Below are 18,388 nucleotides of genomic sequence, written 5' to 3'. Positions count from 1 at the left end.
ATATGCTGTATATATAACTATTACAGCACACAAAGCATAAAAGAAAATTTATGGCAATAACTTTACCAAAAACATGATGATGCCAATGACAAGATACTCCAATCAACACACTGAATACCACAAATGATGCAAAACCAGCCACAAAGTACAATCATAACAAAAAACTACCAAACGTCAACATATTAATGTACCAACAATAATCTATTGAACCAATAATCCCAAAATAGCTCTACGGCCTCAAATAGGTATCTCAAACCTCAATAAAAAACAAAAATGCCAATATTCATGCAATGAATGCTTCCAGTAGATAGTTGACACCAAAACAGCCCAAATGCATCTATACAAAGCCAAAAATAACCACGGATTGGCTCTATGTGAGCAGAATTCTCAAATCAGCTGGTCACTATTTCACCCAAAAATCCATAAAATCTTGAAAACTTCATAGAAAATTCAATAATGCCTCAATTGACAAGAATTTTGGTTTGTTGGACTCCTAAAATTGAACTCTATCAAGCTCTTACCTTAGACAAAGCAAATCTGAAACTTCGTTCTAAAGTGATGACATCAACACTAGATCATGGAACGAATCCTAATGCAATACTCAAATTATCAATGAATGAAGTCTCTCTTTCCTTATATGAAAATCATCACTTGTAATGATCATATTATCAACATATAAAGGTAACACACTATAAGAAAAATGCGGATTAGCGACGAATGCTATCTGTCACAAAATCCAATGTTAGCATGTTTAGTGACGGATTAGCGACGGCTTACCGACGAAAAGCTTTCATCGCATAATCCTAGTCGCTAAACTGCGTCAGAATTTATCTGTCACCAATCTGTCGCTAATTAGTGATGGATTAGTTGTAGATCATTTCCGTCTCAATCTGTCGCTAAATAAAGATTGATTTGGTTTTGCGACAGAATTTAATCCGTCGCTAAACTGTAACGAGGGATACGTATCTGTCGCTAATGTTCATCATCAATTTGGCAACGGATTAACGATAACTTAAATTTCGTCGCACACCATCGACTGATTTTAATTGGCGACGAATAATATCTGTCGCTAATTTAAAAAAAAAACTAAAAAAATTAAAATATGAAAATCAAGAAAAATTTCTCGTTATACAATTCATATAACCTGCTTATAAAAAATAAAGTACACATAAAAAATACATATACAGGTGAAACAAATTTAACACAAGTTATAAGTTAAACAAATTTAACAACCAAATACAATTCTTGCCAAGTTATAATTAGTTACAAGTACGTCAAACAAATTAAACACATGAATCTAATCCTCCCCAAGATTTGGGGCATCATCCTCTTCGTTTTCTTGATCTGCCCCTCCATCCATGCCTCTATCAGCTCCTCTACGCTGATCATCTTCAACATTCTACAAGAGAACCAAAATGTTAGTATTGATAAACAAAATATAATGAAATAAATTATATGCAATGCACCTAATCTAATGCAATCAAAGTAAATGGCTGAATGACACATAGACTAGCAATAAACTGAAGGACATTAACAAAATTCAGATGTGTTCTAAGACTGGAAATATTTTTTATAGTGATTCAAACATGTAGATATGTGTTCTAAGGTTGTCAAAAAATGTCACAGTGATTCACACATGCATATATGGTTTATAAGGTTGTCAAATAAATGTGTTATGTATCACAATCATGCATATATGTATTACAAGGCAATAAAAAAACTTTCATAGTGATGAAATCATGCTTATATGTGTTCTAAGGTTGTCAAAAAACTTTTATAGTGATTCAATCATGCTCATATGTGTTCTAAGGCAGTCAAAAAACTTTCATAGTGATTCAATCATGCATATATGTGTTTTAAGAAAAATTTTATAGTGATTCAATGATGCATATGTGTGTTCTAAGGCAGTAAAATAATTTCATAGTGATGAAAGCAAGATTGTATGTGTTCTAAGGTTGTCAAAAAACTTTCATAGTCATTCAATCATGCATATATGTGTTCTATGGTTGTCAAAAAACTTTCATATTGATTCAATCATGCATATATGTGTTATAAGGCAGTATAAAAACTTTCATATATGCTAATATCAAGCTCATATGTGTTATAAGGTAGTCAAAAAACTTTCATAGTGATTCAATCGTGCTCATATGTGTTCTAAGGCAGTTAAAAAACTTTATATGTGATTCAATCATGCATATATGTGTTCTAAGGCAGTCAAATTTTTTTATAGTGATTAAATCATGCATATATGTGTTATAAGATATTAAAAAACTTTCATATATGCGAATAACAGGCTCACATGTGTTCTAAGGTTGTCATAGTAATTAAATTATGCTTGTATGTGTTCTAAGGTTGTCAAAAACTTTCATAGTGATTCAATCATGCATATATGTGTTATAAGGCACTTAAAATTTTTTATAGTGATTCAATCATGCATATATGTGTTCTAAAGGTGTAAAAAAAAATCATAGTGAGGCAATCATGCATATATGTATTCAATCATGCATATACTAGCTTGAAATCTAACAACATAAAACAAATAACATGAATCTTTATACCTGACGGGCACCAGAGCTCATGTTGAATGCAAACGAAGTTCCCCTGTCCCAAAAAAAGTTGCACAACTCATTGTGGACAATGTTGAGAATGACTTTATGTAAAAAGTACTGCATTTTCTCCTCAAGACGCTGACAGACACCATCCCAAGAAATAGCAGGGTCAATCGGACGGTGGGAGTTGATGCTGGCGAGAGAACTCTGAGAGCCATGACTGCAGGAGACAACGATTGGTGTTGTGTTCATGTTACTCCCAAACCCGAACACACGACCCTTTGTTGGGTTCACCGGTTGCAGTCACCCATGCTGCAGGATAAAAAGGCAGATGCTGAGTGGAGTCATCGCCATATCACTCTACCATTTGTTGCTTGTATGACTCCTACAAAGTAATGATTACAATATGAATTAATAATTAATAATAATAATATTTATGATAATATAATTCATAGTAACTTGTATATTACAATGTTTATTAAAACAATAAATACATACTGATGTCGCTCTCGCCTTCTCTGATACAAACTCTCCCGTGCTATTATGTTTATGTGTTTCAACAAACACATCCTTGTAAGGAACAATGTCTCCTTTTTCTGCTTCCTACAATGTTAAATGATAAAAAAATTAATTAATCAGTATGCAGAAATACTTATAAATTTGACTATATATATATTGATGAGTTACTATTTTCTTCTGGTGGCTCCCAAAAGTTCTATATTCACTTGTGCGTAGATGGGCATCAAACATTTTTGCTCGATTTTGTGCAGCCTTTGCTGAGCGGTTTCAAAATTCATTACTCGCTCAATTGTCGCACATGCCCTCCCAATAATCTCTCCTTATAGTAGAAGGCCCATGGCCCTTCCACTGTAGTGGATCATCTATCCCACTAACTGGTTTTTTTTTTTTGCAGTCTTCATATTGTGCATCATGTCGGCAAATCGATTGGCAGCCACTTTCTGTTACACTACCCTCGCATCTTTCTCCTCATTCACAGTCGTGAAGAGATGAAAAGCCTACAAATACTTTCAGAAAGTTAGCATACATGACTATGACAAAAAATTAAATATGAAACACATTAGTTATGATAAATGATTGCATACTATGAATGAGGACATTAATCTGTCCAACACCTCCGTCGAGTACCCTTTTCATTACACGACCGGTCCTAAAAGATGTTGCAGTAGTGACTTCCTAATTTTTTGTATTACTTATTGCTGCTCGAACCTTACACTGCACATGAATTGATACACATTAACAATTGACTGTCGATATACACTATTTATAAGATAAGTATTGGACAAGTGACAATGAAATACTTACGGTCGACTATCAATATACACTATTTGAATGAATTGTCGTGTGTCACACTGAGAAGACCCTGCATCCCATGTTGTTTCGTGATGTGTATGAATAGCTGGTGTAGGTGGGTCATGGGTAGGCAAAACATCACCTACAGAACAATGAGTTAGAAAATTACATAATATACATTTAAACTAATCAAGTATATAATTATTTAAATGATATACCTATCGAAGCATTACGTGAAGTCGAAGGCTGAGACTGTCTATCACTGAGCTGGGATCCTGTAAAAAAGATTAACAAGTAACAATTTTTATATCAACATATAAGTAAAAATATAATGAATGCCTATATTTAAATATAACACAAAGACATCTACCTAATGATGTCCCACGGCCTCCACTGAGTTCTCGACCACTGTGACCTCCACGAACCATATTCTAACAAATAAAAATGTTATTTGAATCAGTTACATGATATGCAATTTCATAGATACATAATCAAATTGAAAATAACTTGATGCAAGCATGGATACAGTCACATCAAACGTGACAATACATTCAAATCATTCATAGAATATCAATGTCAAAGATGTATCTGCAGCAAACACACTCCAATATCTCGCTAACTACTACCTCATCAAACATGGCAATACATTCAAATCACACTACAAGAAAAATATGAATTAGCGATGAAAGTTTACAACGGATTTTTTCTGTCTCAAAGTTGTGATTGATTAACGAGAGAAAACCATCTATTGCTAACATTTGAAATAGTTATAAAAATAGCGATAAAAAACATCCATCACCAAATCCGTCGCTAAGTAGCGACAGATTCACGACGTTAGTTTTATGTCACAAAACTCGTCGCTCTTAGCGACATAATATTTTGGTCACTACGTAGCGATGAAGTTTCTGATGAAAATATTTCGTCGCTAACTGGCGATATAAAATGCTTGCTAGTTAGCGACGGAGTGGTGACAGAATTTGGCCATCACTAAGCCATCTCTAATTTTTTCGTAAATCCCTAATTTGAACCCCTTTCTTTCTCTTTTCTGTTTCTTCGCCCATCACCCGCAATATTTCTTCTCCGTCGCTCGTCGACCCCCAGCCCGCCACCTAGCCCGCTGGTACCCCCTCCCTCTCCGGCAACCTTGCTGACCCCCTCCCTCTCCGGCAGCCTTGCTGACCCTAGCACTGCGAGATCCAGGCCCTCTTGCCCGACAATCAGCGCCTCACCGACACCGACGTTGCCCTCAAGCAGGAGCTTTCCGCCGCCCAGCAGGAGCTCCACCGAGTCTCCCACATTGTCGTTGTCGCTTGTCGCCCTCACTGTTACCCCCTCCCTCTCTGGCATCCTTGCCGACCCACTTTTACCTTGCACCCAACCCAGGTCGACCCTCTTATCTCCCTCACTATTATCCCCTCCCTCTCCAACAGCTTTGCCGACCCCCTGCCGCCGCGCACCCGACCTAGGCCGCCTTTCTCCCAGCAACATTGTCGTCGACCCTCCTATCTCCCTCACTGTTACCCCCTCCCTCTCTCGCAGCCTTGTCGACCCCCTTCCGCCACACACTTGGCCCAGGCCGCCCCTCCTATCTCCCGCACTGTTACCCCTTCCCTCTCCGACATCTTTGTCGACCCCCTTCCACCGCGCACCCGGCCTAGGCCGCTCGTCGCCCCCTGACCACTGCAGCCTTTCCTCTGCGAGCTCCATCAACATCGTTCTCGACCGCTCGCCCTCCTCCCCCGCAGCCTTTCCTCTGCGAGCTCCGGCAACATCGTCGTTGACCCTCCTATCTCCCTCACTGTTACCCCCTCCCTCTCCGGCAACCTTGCCGACCCCCTTCCGCCGTGCACCCGACCCAGACCGATACCCCCTGTCGGACATCCCCTTTCCCCCCTCTTTTCCTCTCGTGTTTCAGACATCCCCTACGCCTTACCCCCATCTCCGACAACCTCGCAGGTACGTTGTTCAGGTAATTGCGCAATGCTTAGTACTAAGCATCGCATGCGACTAAAAATAGAGTTTGGAGATCATGCTCAGCATGATTTTAATGTATGAGAATAGAAGTGTTCTTATTTTTGGAGTACGAATTTCATGCTAGGCATGGTAGTAGTTAGCAGGATATTGGAGTGTGTTTGTTGCAGATACATGTTTGACAATTTTTTGATATGAATGATTTGGATGTATTGCAATATTTGATGTGATTGTATCCATGCTTGCATGTAGTTAGTTTCAATTTGATTATGACTTCCATGTGAAATTGTATAATGAAAGCATGCTTCAAATGAATGTATCGTGTTAAAAATAGTTTGCACATGAAAATATTAAGTTATCAATGCATGCATCATAGTTCTTGTGATTGTATAACATCATATATTGCATGATAACTTTGATATTTTCTTTATCATAGCATTCCGATGATTCTCTTTTAACTGGTTATGATACTATTCGTAACATCATACGATAAAATGACTGCAAACCGTGAATGGATGTACCATAGGATAGTTGACAATGAGGTATCTCATGAATATATGGATGGTGTTGAAAGTTTTATTGAATTTGCAATGACAAGTATAAGTACAGTGGATCCCATAAGTTGGATTAGGTGTCCCTGCAAGATTTGTAAGAATAATCGATTTGCAGAACCTCATGGCGTTAGACATCACCTATACAAGAAGGGTTTTGTGAGTAATTATCAGAATTGGACGTTTCATGGTGAAGAATTTAAGAACAATTTTGATGCACAGATGAATGTGGTGCACGATAATCCATATATGGATTTGATATTTGATGTCGCAGAAACAAAACTGGGTTTTGCTATGGGTCATAGTGATGTAACAATTGGGGTAGAGGAAGAAGCATCAAACGATGCAGTTAGTAGAATTTATGATTTACTTAGAGATGCTGATGAGCCACTTTGGAATGGTTGTGAGAGTCACACTGTCTTATCTGCAATTCTTCAACTATTGAATTTGAAGTTTGAGCATAATTTGAGTCAATCATGTTTTGACCATTTATGCATGATAGTGAAGAGTATGTTGCCCAAAGATAAGAAATTGCCACAAAATTTTTATCGTATGAAGGTTATAGTCAACGCTCTAGGTATGGGGTATCAAAAGATAGATGCTTGTCCAAATCACTGCATGTTGTATTTCAAGAATCTGGAAAACAACATATCATGCCCGTCATGTGGGCATCCTCGGTTCAAGCCAAAGACAAGAGGCAATGGTAGCACGAGATCAAAAGAAGTTTCATACAAGTCACTCTGCTACTTTCCTATCACTCATAGATTGCAACAATTATATATGTCTTCAAGGACAGCTAAACACATGAGATGGCATGTAAATAAAGTTTGACATGATGAAGACAAAATCATGCATCCTGTTGACGTGGAAGCTTGAAAGCACTTTGTTCGTACTCATCAAAACTTCGCAATGGAAGTGAGAAATGTTAGACTCGGTCTATGTACAGATGAATTTAATCCATTTAGGGGTAGATCAATTCCATACTCATGTTGGCCAATATTTGTAACTCCATACAACCTTCCACCAAACTTGTGTATAAAGCGTCATAATCTTTTCTTGTCTCTATTGATCCCTAGTCTGACCTCACCTGGCCAAAATCTTGTTGTACATTTAAGGTCATTGACTGATGAACTAAAAGTATTGTGGGATGACAGTGTTATCACGTATGATGCCCATAAAAAATAAAATTTCAATATGAAGGCTACTGTTCTATGGATAATCAGTGACTTTTCTTCATATGGTATGTTATCTGGTTGGAGCACACATGGAAGGTTGGCCATGTCCGTACTGCATGGAGGACACAAAATTATTTAGATTGATGCATGAAAAGAAGTCGTGCTGGTTTGAGTGTCATCACTGATTTCTATCTAGCGACCATCTGTTCTGAAGACAAAAGAATGTGTTTCGAGCAAGCATAACTGAAATAAAAGGTCCACCGACAAGATTGTCTGACATAGAGATTTTAAGAAGATTGCGATACTTTTCAGATGTATTAACAGATGCCCGTAGTCTGATGTCCTTCCTTGGATTTGGGAAGGATCACAATTGGACAAAAAAATCTATATTTTGGGGACTACCATATTGGCCGACCTTATTGATACGACATAATTTGGATGTGATGCATGTGAAGAAAAATGTGTTTGATAATGTGTTCAATACAATAATGAATGTTAAAGGGAAAATGAAGGATAATTCGAAGGCTTGTATGAATTTAAAAGTAATATGTAAAAGACCAGAATTGGAACTCAAAGAGTATAATGGCAAAGTACTGAAACCAAAGGCAAGATACGTGTTTCGACCTGATCAAATAAAGTAGGTATGTCAATGGTTAAGATAGTTGAGATTTCCAGATAGATACATCTCTAACATTGCTCAGGCTGTGAAGATCGACGATGAACAATTATATGGGTTGAAGAGCAATGATTGATACCCCTAACATTCCATGATATGTTAGACAAACCTATATGGGGGGTATTATCTGAGTTGAGTAGATCTTTTAGAACATTGTGCCCATCAAAAGTCGTAGTATCTGAGGTAAAGAATCTCGAGGATTCTGTCATCACTACTATTTGTCAGCTAGAGAAGATATTTTTGCCAACAATTTTCAATGTTATGGAACATTTGATCATACATTTGCCATATGAACTAAGGGTTGGTGGTTCTGTGCAATATCAGTGGATGTACCCATTTGAAAGGTATATTTTTTCTTATATTTTTCTCTTCAATGACAGATATTTCAAATTTGAGATGTATATTTTTGACAGATGTATGTTTGACCTCAAAAAAAAGGTTCGAAATAAAGCAAGAGTAGAAGGCTCTATTTGTGAGGCATACACTTTAGAAGAAATTTTAAATTTCTCATCTATGTACTTTGAATCTCACATTCCAACACGTTACACATGATCATCTCGTAACAATGATAGAGAACAATTTACTGTAGCTGAAAAACTATCAATATTTCAATTACTTGGGCATATATTTGGTAGTTGCCAATCAAGACTCTTGGCAGATCGAGAACAGGACACAACACAAATCTATATTCTTTTTAATTGCTCAGCGATCAACCCATACATCGAGTAAGTATATATAGACGCAACACAAATCTAAATCCTTTTATATTCTATATGTGCATACATGGTTCAGTAATCTTATAGTTATTGTGTTTCATATTTAATTTTTTGTTATAGTCATGTCTACTAACTTTCTGAAAATATTTATAGGTTTCGAATTGCTTCGTGACTACGATGGAGAAACATGATGCAAGAAAGGTGTGACAGAAGATGACTGCCAATCGATTTGCAGACATGTTGCACAATATGAAGATTGCACCAAGAAAAACATCTGGCGGGATAAATGATCAACTGCAATGGAAGGGTCATGGACCTCCTTCTATCAGGTCAGATGTTTGGGATGCAATGTGCGACAAGTGGGTGGGGCATGAATTTTGAAACCGCTCAGCGAAGGCTGCACAAAACCGAGCGAAAATGTCTGATGTCCATCTACACACAGGTGGATCTAAGACTTTTGGGAGCCACCTGAAGAAAATGGTAACTCGTCAATATATATTGTCAATTTTATAAGTATTGTTGCAGACCTATTGGATAATTCTTTTATCATTTAACTTTGCAGGAAGCAGAAAAAGGAGGCATTGTGCCATAAAGGGTGTGTTTGTTGAAACACATAACCGTAAGACCACAGGAGAATTCGTATCAAAGAAGGCGAGAACGACAACTATATATATTTATTGTATTAATAATCATTGTAATATACAAGTTATCATAGACATTGTAATTCTTAATTATTAATTCACATTGTAATCATTACTTTGTAGGAGTCATATAAGCAACAAATGATTGAACGATATGGTGATGACTCCACTCAGCATCTACCTTTTGATCCTGCAGCATGGGTGACTGCTACAGGTGAACCCAAAAAGGGTTGTGTGTTCGGGTTTGAGAGTAATATGAACACCTTACCAGTCGTTGCTTCCTCCAGTCACGGCTCACAGAGTTCTCCCGTCAGCATCAGCTCCAAGCATCCGACTGACCCGCCTAATTCTTGGGATGATATATGCCAGCTCGTTAAGGACATAATATGTGACTACTTACATGAAGCAATTTCTGACATTGTCCGTAATGAGTTGAGCATTTTTTTTTAGAACAGGAGAACTTCGTCTGCAGGTGAATCTCAGGTATGAAAGTTTCATGTTATGTATTGTATGTCGTTAGATTTCATGTTACTTTGATTGCCTTAACTTAGGTGCATTGCTTATAATTTATTTCAGTATATTTTGTTTATCAATAGTAACCTTTCTTTTCTCTTATAGGTTTCTGGCACTAATCAGCATAGTGGAGCTGAAAGCGCAGATCGAGACAATGAAAAAGACGACACACAAAATCTTGACGATGATTAGATTCATGTGTTGTATTTGTTGCACCTTCTTTTTGTTTAAAAAATTTAAATGTTCAATTGTAAATAATTAGAACTTGCGAAATTTATAGTGGATAGATTAATTGTTTTAGTTTCCTTTTATATGTGTTTTGTTGTATACTTTGTATTTTATTCACAGGAAATATAAATTGTATTACGAGAATTTTTTTCTCGATATTTATGTTTTAAACATTTTTTATATTTTTTTCCTTTTTTGCGACGGATTAGCTACGGAAATATCCGTTGCTATTTGGTACCACCATGCAATTTAGCGACAGATTAGGGACGAATTTAATTCATCGCTATTTATTAGCTGGTCAATGTTTTTACAACGGATCTTAGTTCATTGCTGAGTTAGTTGCTATATTAGCGACGAAATTAGCGACATATTAATATCCATCACAAAACAAAAATCTTCGTATAGTAACTACAGCTTTGTGATGGAACTTGGCGTTCGCTAAGTCATCACAAATTAGCGACAGAACTGGCGATAGATAGTTTCTGTTGCTACTTAGCGACTATAATTTTGCGATGAAAGCTATCTGTCATTATTCCGATGCTAATCCGTCGCTAAACACTTTAGTGATGGATTAGTGTTGGTTTAGCGACAGAGTAGGGTCATCGCTAATTCACAGATTTCTTCTAGTGTCATTCATAACACTCAAACATGTATTTCACTAGATCGAGTATGTTTCCTCATCACTTGTTTCACTTTCATATTCTTTTTCTTCCTTCTCCTCTTCGTCATTTTCGTCTTCTTTTTCATTAGGCGCCCATCCACTTGGTATATCATTTGGATTACATTCTTTCATATGTGTGTCATCACATCACATCATATTTATACACATCACAACGATATTTAGAAATATGAAATCATATTCCATAAAATGATACATTCATTTAAAGCATGTTTTCATTATACAATTTCACATGGAAGACATAATAAAAAGAAAAATAACATTATAATACATTGCATAATTTCACAAACAAGTATGGATACAGTCACATCCAACATTGCAATACATTCAAATCATTCATATCAAAACAATGTCAAACATGTACCTGCAACAAACACACTTCAATATCCCACTAATTACTATCATGCCTAACATGAAATCCAAACTCCAAAAATAAGAACACTTCTATTTTTATACATTAAAATCATGCTTAACATGATCTTCAAACTCCATCAAAGCAGTCCTAGTTATCCACAACTAAGTGAGTGTGTGAACAAAAAAATGTTGCATTCAAGAAATTAAATAACATGTGTTGCGCTTGCATCACTTACTCACCACGGGTATTTACCCGATTTGCATTTTGCTTGTTTATTTTTTCATAGCATTTTAAGTCGCATGCGATGCTTAGCATTAAACATCGCGCATTTTGCTCTATTACGCACCTGCACTGCACATTACTCTTTCCCGCCAAAAACAAAGACACAATAAAGTACCAGCCCGACAGATCAAACACAACGACAGGGGGCGGATCCCCCTGCCACTGTTGCTTAAACAGGGCAGGGGGCGGGATCTCCCTACTGAAAAGTACCAGCGGCAGGGGTGTGGGCCCCCCTGTCTGCCAAGCAAACACAATGGCAGGGGGGAGGATCCCCCTGTTGCCCTTGCTTAAATAAGGGCAGGAGGGCTCTGCCCCCTGCCAGAAAATACCAGCAGTAGGGGGGCGGATCCGCTGTCACCCTTGCTTAAATAAGGGCAAGGGGCGCCCCCCCTGCTGAAAAATAGCAGCGGCAGGGAGGCTCCCGCCCCCGCCGGTCGAGCAAACAGAATGGCTTGGGGGGCGGATCCCCCTATCGCCCTTGCTTAAACAATGGCTCCGCCCCCCTACCGGGAAATACCAGCGGCAAGGGGGGCAGATCCCCTACCGCCCATGCTGAAATAAGGGCAGCCCTGCCCTTCTGCCGAAAAATACCAGCGGCAGAGGGGGGCAGATCCCCTGTCACTCTTGCTTAAAGAAGGGCAGGGGGTCTGCCCCCCTGCCGAAAAATAACAATGGCAAGGGGGGTGGATCCTCTGCCGCCCTTGCTTAAACAAGGGCAGGAGGGTCCGCCCCCCTGCCGAAAAATAACAGCGACAGAGGGCTCCGCCCCCCTACCAGAAAATACCAGCGTCGGGGGGGGGGGGGGGGAGGGGGTCCCTTGCTGACAAGTTAGAAAGAGGGACAGAGGGGAGGCATGGGTACGAAAGGCGAGCTCATCGGTGTACTTTTCTGTCGGTGGGTCGTTGGAGAGCGAGAGCGGTTGGCTGAAGAGCGGGGACGGAGATGGCCGCGACGGTCGTCGAAGAGCAGCATGGGGGTGGTCGACGGAAGAGCGGGTGCGGAAAGGGTCGGGGCGGTCGTCGGAGAAAGGGAGGTGGTCGGGGCGGTCACCGGAGAGTGGTAGGTGGCTGGGGCGATCGTCGGAGAAAGGGAGGTGGTCGGGGCGGTCACCGGAGAGTGGTAGGTGGCTGGGGCGATCGTCGAAGAGCGAGAGGTGGTCGGGGCGGTCACCGAAGAGTGGTAGGTGGTTGGGGCATGCATCGCAGATGAGAGAGAGAGAGAGAGAGAGAGAGAGAGAGAGATCAAACACAATTTTGTGCCATAGATGGTCATTTTACGTAAAAAAAATAGCCACAGATTCATGACAAAATAATTTTATCGCCAACATCGACGCTAATTAGCGACAGAATAATATTTGTCGCTCATCCATCACTAAGTTGTGACATATTTTGTGATGAAATAATATACGTCTCTAAGTAGCGATGGATTCTGCGGCAAAATTATTTCCTTGCAAATCCCGCAACTAATTCCAATTTTAAGAACGACTTGTTTTCTCTCGCTAATCCGTCGTAAAATTATGATAAATTATTTTCATTGCTAATTGACATTTTTCTTGTAGTGACATAGATATGGTCAAAACCAAGAGATCTAACAACCAAGCTAAACTTTTCAAACCAAACCTAAGGTATTTGTAACTTAGTTTGAGTCCATATAAAGGTCTCCTCAATCTACCAACTCTCTCTTAGGAATTTTAATACCCTTTAGCACTCATCATTTACATCTCTATTCAAGAAAGCACTTTCACATCCTGCTGCTACAAATTTCATTGTCTTGCTGCATTAACCGTAAGTAAGCAGGGTCCTCATGAGCACCATGTGCAAATGTTTAAGCAAAGTCAATATTGACTATAACCTTTTGCTCTTAACCTCACCTAGTATCTTTTAATAGATTCATCTTCCTTGGTCTTAGTCTTATATATCAAGTGTGCATTCTAAGGCATTAAGGAGAAACCATAAGGCATTTTAATCATAAAAAAAAAAAAAACAATACTCAAATCATCATTACCGACACAGCTACGCCCCTAGACTTAATGATGGACAGATTCCAGGCATTAACGAGAAACCATGAGGGCGTTCTAGTCATGAAGAGACCTTCCCACGAACGGGGACAACATATGACACCGTGTAAGTTATCTATTTCTGATCTCCACCTCCACCTTCGGTGTCTATCCAAATTCTCAACTTCTCGTGCTCTACCTGCCACGTGTGCAACAGAAAATCACAACCGTTCATCATAACACGTGTCCTTCACCAAGGATACAGCGTGCCCACATCCACCCTACCGTCCGTAAAAGACGGCTGCACAAAGGAATACCCTACTGGAATTCATGTCCAAGATATGAAAGCCTTGACTTTATTTTTTTTATTGGTTTTGACTTCTTAATTGAGAGTCACCTTCTTGACGGGTTGGTTTGACCTACTCAACTCAAGATGATGAGGCACATGTGGGGGAAGGGTACCAAGGTTCGAACCTTTGACCAATCATTAGCAATATTTTTCGTAATGCATTTACCGATAGGGCAAAGCCAAGTTGGACCACTCTAACACTGCATGGCGATTCTGGAAGTTTAACCTTCAAGTAGGTCCCACTCTAACACTGCATGAATGTGCCTTAGTCCTTGGCCAACCATTCGGCCTCGTGGTTCGGTCAAATATGCGTTTTGAACGTGTTTGGATGTTACAATTGAAGCATGACCAAGTTATGGATCCAAAACACGTTCACCACCCATGCTTTCCCCCAGAATTCACGACACTTTTTGATGAGGATGGATCAGGTGACTTGACAAAGCACAAATTTTTTGTGTTTTGAAATCGCCACCGTCCATGCCTTCAATCACCATTATTCATTGTGCAAGCAGTAAATTATGGCTGAAGTTTATTTTTATTAGAAGTACATACAAAACACTTGGATCGGGTTGAGTACCCTGCAAAAATCATAACTCGGACCCAACCTTTATGGTGCAATCCCGACCTATCAACAGTCCTTAGTTTTGAAAGCAACGTCCGACTGTATGCATAAGTTGCTCCTACCTCTCGGGCTGTCAACGGGTTGGGTTTGGTTCGGACCTAGGTGGTACCAGACTTAGACCCGGTTTTGGGTATGGTATCAGGTTTGGATCCGGTTCTAATCTGATCCATTATAAGAAAAACCATACCGGACCCAATAAAAACTAAATGAACCAGACCCGAGTAAAACCATATTTTTTATCATTTTTACATTGAAAATGTGTGGGTCTTAATTGAACATCGAGTTGGGTCGATCAGGTCTTGTATAAAATTTCAGGTCCATGTATTAATCGGACCTTTGGGTCCGGATCCAGGTTTAAATCGGGTCTTATTATTTATCATCATACCCGGATCTATTGGGTTTGGTTAGGGTCGGATACGGGTAAACCCGACCCGTTGATACCCCTACACTTACCAGACAAGCAGAGTTCACAAACTCTAGAGTTCGTGAACTTGGTTATGCTTCCTCTGAATTCGGTTCATGAACTTGGTCATGTTACGGCGCCAACCAAGCAGAAGGCACAGCCCCTCGTGTCTCCGAGCCCACAACATTCACATTTCCCAATCACCCAAGTCAAATCTTTGGTTTCGTCATGCATGAACTCACACGAGAAGCCAACGGAAGCTGTTCGACTGGATCCCGATCATACGCCATATGATGGGGTCCATCATATCTCAATCCCAGCCGTCAAACAGATGGCTGAAAAACTCGTCGCCTAGAACGTGGGCTAATCTTAACCATCCAGATGGGTCAGTTGGACGGCTGGGATTGACATATGAAGCTTGTGTGATCCTGAAGGCGGTCGGTCGCCCTAACGCCGTTTTCAAATCCTTCAAAGAAACCTTTATTGCTACACGCTTTCATAATAAAATCTTTCCTTCTAAAACAGTTTTCATTTTTTTATTGTGTATAAAGCAAGCCGAAGTTTCCAGGCCCATCCCTCTCCTCCCTTCTCTATATAATCCCTCCCCCCATCCTTATTTTCTTTACTGAGTCGTTTCTTGTGTTTGTTAATTTCCTTTCTCTCTCTTCATCTTCTGTGTTTTCTTTTTTATGTATATACCCATCGATCATGTGCAACGTTCCCATACTCCTGTGTGACTCGTGTTTAAGCCTCTTCACCCTCCAAATCTCTGGCTCCGACCCTTGGCCTTTCTCTCTTCTTCTTCTTTAACACCAACTTAACTTCTTGCTTGATCCTTTTTTTCTTTGTTGGTTGTTTGGTTCCTCTTCCTTGGGGATTGGTTTTCTTGATGGGTGGTGAGAAACAGATGCCGAACTTTCATCTGCATTTTCCCCAGCTACACCATGGGAAGAAGGAGGGTTCCTCGTGTAAGGACATCCCTAAAGGGTGCTTTGCCATATTGGTAGGGCAAGGGCAAGACCAACATAGGTTCGTAGTTCCTGTCATATATCTGAACCACCCCTTGTTCATGCAGCTGTTGAAGGAAGCAGAGGACGAGTATGGGTTCGACCAGAAGGGCACCATCACCATACCTTGCCACGTTGCTCAGTTCCGGTACGTTCAGGGGCTCATCGATAAGGAGAAGCAGCCTCAGCACGTTGGTTGCTTCAGAGCTTGATTGATTGATGATGACGATAATCCCAGAGAGAGAGAGAGAGAGAGAGAGAGAGAGGTGATTTTTAGGGTTTCTCTTTCTTTTTCCTTTTTGTTTGTTTGTTTTTTGTATGGTTGATTGGTGTATCAAAACGTGTAAAGATCTATTAACTGGGTTGTTAGTATCTTGAAAAGGAAAGTGCTATTTTTCTCATCTTTTCTTTTCTTTCTTTTTCATGGTTCTTTTCATTCAATTTATTGTGTGTGTGTGGCCGCTAGTCGTCTTGATGGCAACACATGAAGAATGGACGAAGTGGGGGGAGGGTGGTGGTTGTGGGTAGGTGCCAAATCAAGGGGAATGAGTTGTTGATGGGGTCATGGGAGGTGGAAAACCAGTACATTGGTGGCCATAGAGGGCCAGCCTTGGCGGTGGCACCCATTAATGCTTTGTCGCCCTCTTGCTTTTCTCTCTCTCCCTCTCCAATATCTTCCTTTGTTTTGTTATTTAGCTAAAGAAAAGAAAATAGGTTTTCCTTCTAGATCGATGCAAGCCAAGAAATTCCTGACAAAGCCAACTTGATGAAATTACAGTTTTTGTTTTACATCGGGAGAGAGAGAGAGAGAGAGAGCAGTAAAACTGCAGACTGCTTTTTGTATCAGAAGGGTAACACGAAATAACGGTCAGATTGATGGGAACGTAGAGGGGATGTGTGTGCCAGGATTCTGTTATTCCTTTTCGCCAGGTTTCCCGGATTGTCTGGCAATACTTGCCGGTGAATAATGGACGTTAGAGTTTGGACTTTTAGAGGTCGGCAGTTCGTGTGTCACACGTATGGAGAACCCAGTTTTCAGCCTTTTCACAACTTTGACCAACTCCAAGATCCAACTATGACACCAACATGTTAAAAAGATGTCGACATACTTTGTGATCTTCAATGACATCCAAACAGGGAACTCACTTTCGGAATTTATCAACATCAGGTTTTGAGATATGCTACCGTATCAAAGTCGGAAAATAGTGTGTTATATGAATTTAATGGTCAAGGTTGCTTTACTTGGGCGCCTACAACATGACAATCTTTTATTGGGAGAGGGGAGGGGGAAGTCTAATGGTGTGTTGTGGAGGGTTCACGTGAAAGGTCAATGCGTTAGCTGGCATTTATTAGTGTTCATGTGTTTGCCTTTTGACCTTGAACACATGACTCTGACTACAAGAACTATGTTAATTGGCGACAAAAGTTTGAGATGAAAATAATTCATCACAAATTTATGATGGATTAGCTAAAGAAACTTTTGTCACTAATCCGTTGCTAATTAGCAACGGAAAAATTTTGTCTTAAGATCCATCACAACTTAGCGACGAATCAGCGACAAAAATTTTTCGTCGCTACTCTATCACCAAGTAGTGATAGAATTGTTCCGTCGCTAATCTGTTGCTAATTTCTTTCGTAAAACCCTAATGCGAGCTCCTTTCTTTTATTTTCTGTTTCATCCGTCGCCCATCGACCTCCCCATTCGACTCAGTCTCTCTCTCACCTCTGCTCCCCTCTCTCTCGCTCTTGTCATTTTTCCAGTCGACGAGCCCCGTCCGGCAACCCCCTTCAGGGTTTCCTGAAACGGCTCCCCCCCCCCCCCCACACCCCCCTGAGCTTTCAAGTAGTCGTAGGAGGGGACCCAGGTTGCAACCTCCTCTCTCATTCCCTCTCCCGTTCTCTCTCTCTCGTTGCTCCCCCTCTGCGATTTTCGGTGAGCTGATGACCCCAGCCTGCTCTCCCCGAGCTGACCCTGCCCGCGATGATCGTCGGCGCCTCCCGCAGGTAACCCTCTCCCTTTCCCTTTTATTGTTTTCCCTTGAAATCAAGGTCGTTGGAGGTCCGACAGAGGGCCACCAACCTCTATTGGAGCCTCCCCCTTCTCCCTATGGTTGCCGGAGGGCCAGCAGAGGCCTGGCAGCCTCTGTCGGACCCTCCCCACCCCTCTATAGTCAGTGGGGGCTGGCAGAGGCCCTGATCGCCTCTGTCGGGCCCTCCCCTTGCCCTTGATCTCTTCGGCAGGACATGGGGCTTCACACTTCTGTCCTCGCTATGATCGGCAGGGGGAGAATCCCCCTGCTCTTTTGTTTTCCCTCGCAGGGGGTGGCTCTGCCCCTCCTGTCCTCGATAATTTCGACAGGGGGC

The 18,388-nt window shown here is 40.6% G+C and overlaps 1 protein-coding gene across 1 annotated transcript; it reads left to right on the top strand.

Moving 5' to 3' along the window:
• Positions 1-15,678: 15,678 nt before the first annotated feature.
• Positions 15,679-16,425, top strand: LOC149836289 (auxin-responsive protein SAUR32-like). Its single transcript, XM_090010843.1, has one exon. It carries the CDS (start codon positions 15,907-15,909, stop codon positions 16,234-16,236), a length of 330 nt encoding a protein of 109 aa, XP_089866969.1. The 5' UTR covers positions 15,679-15,906; the 3' UTR covers positions 16,237-16,425.
• The last annotated feature ends 1,963 nt before the right edge of the window (positions 16,426-18,388 follow it).

The sequence above is a fragment of the Nuphar pumila genome, chromosome 6, assembly GCF_984573655.1.
Source record: "Nuphar pumila chromosome 6, dmNupPumi1.hap1.1, whole genome shotgun sequence".
NCBI lineage: Eukaryota > Viridiplantae > Streptophyta > Magnoliopsida > Nymphaeales > Nymphaeaceae > Nuphar > Nuphar pumila.
Note: the sequence above shows the minus strand (reverse complement) of the source record. Positions and strands in the feature narration are given on the sequence as shown.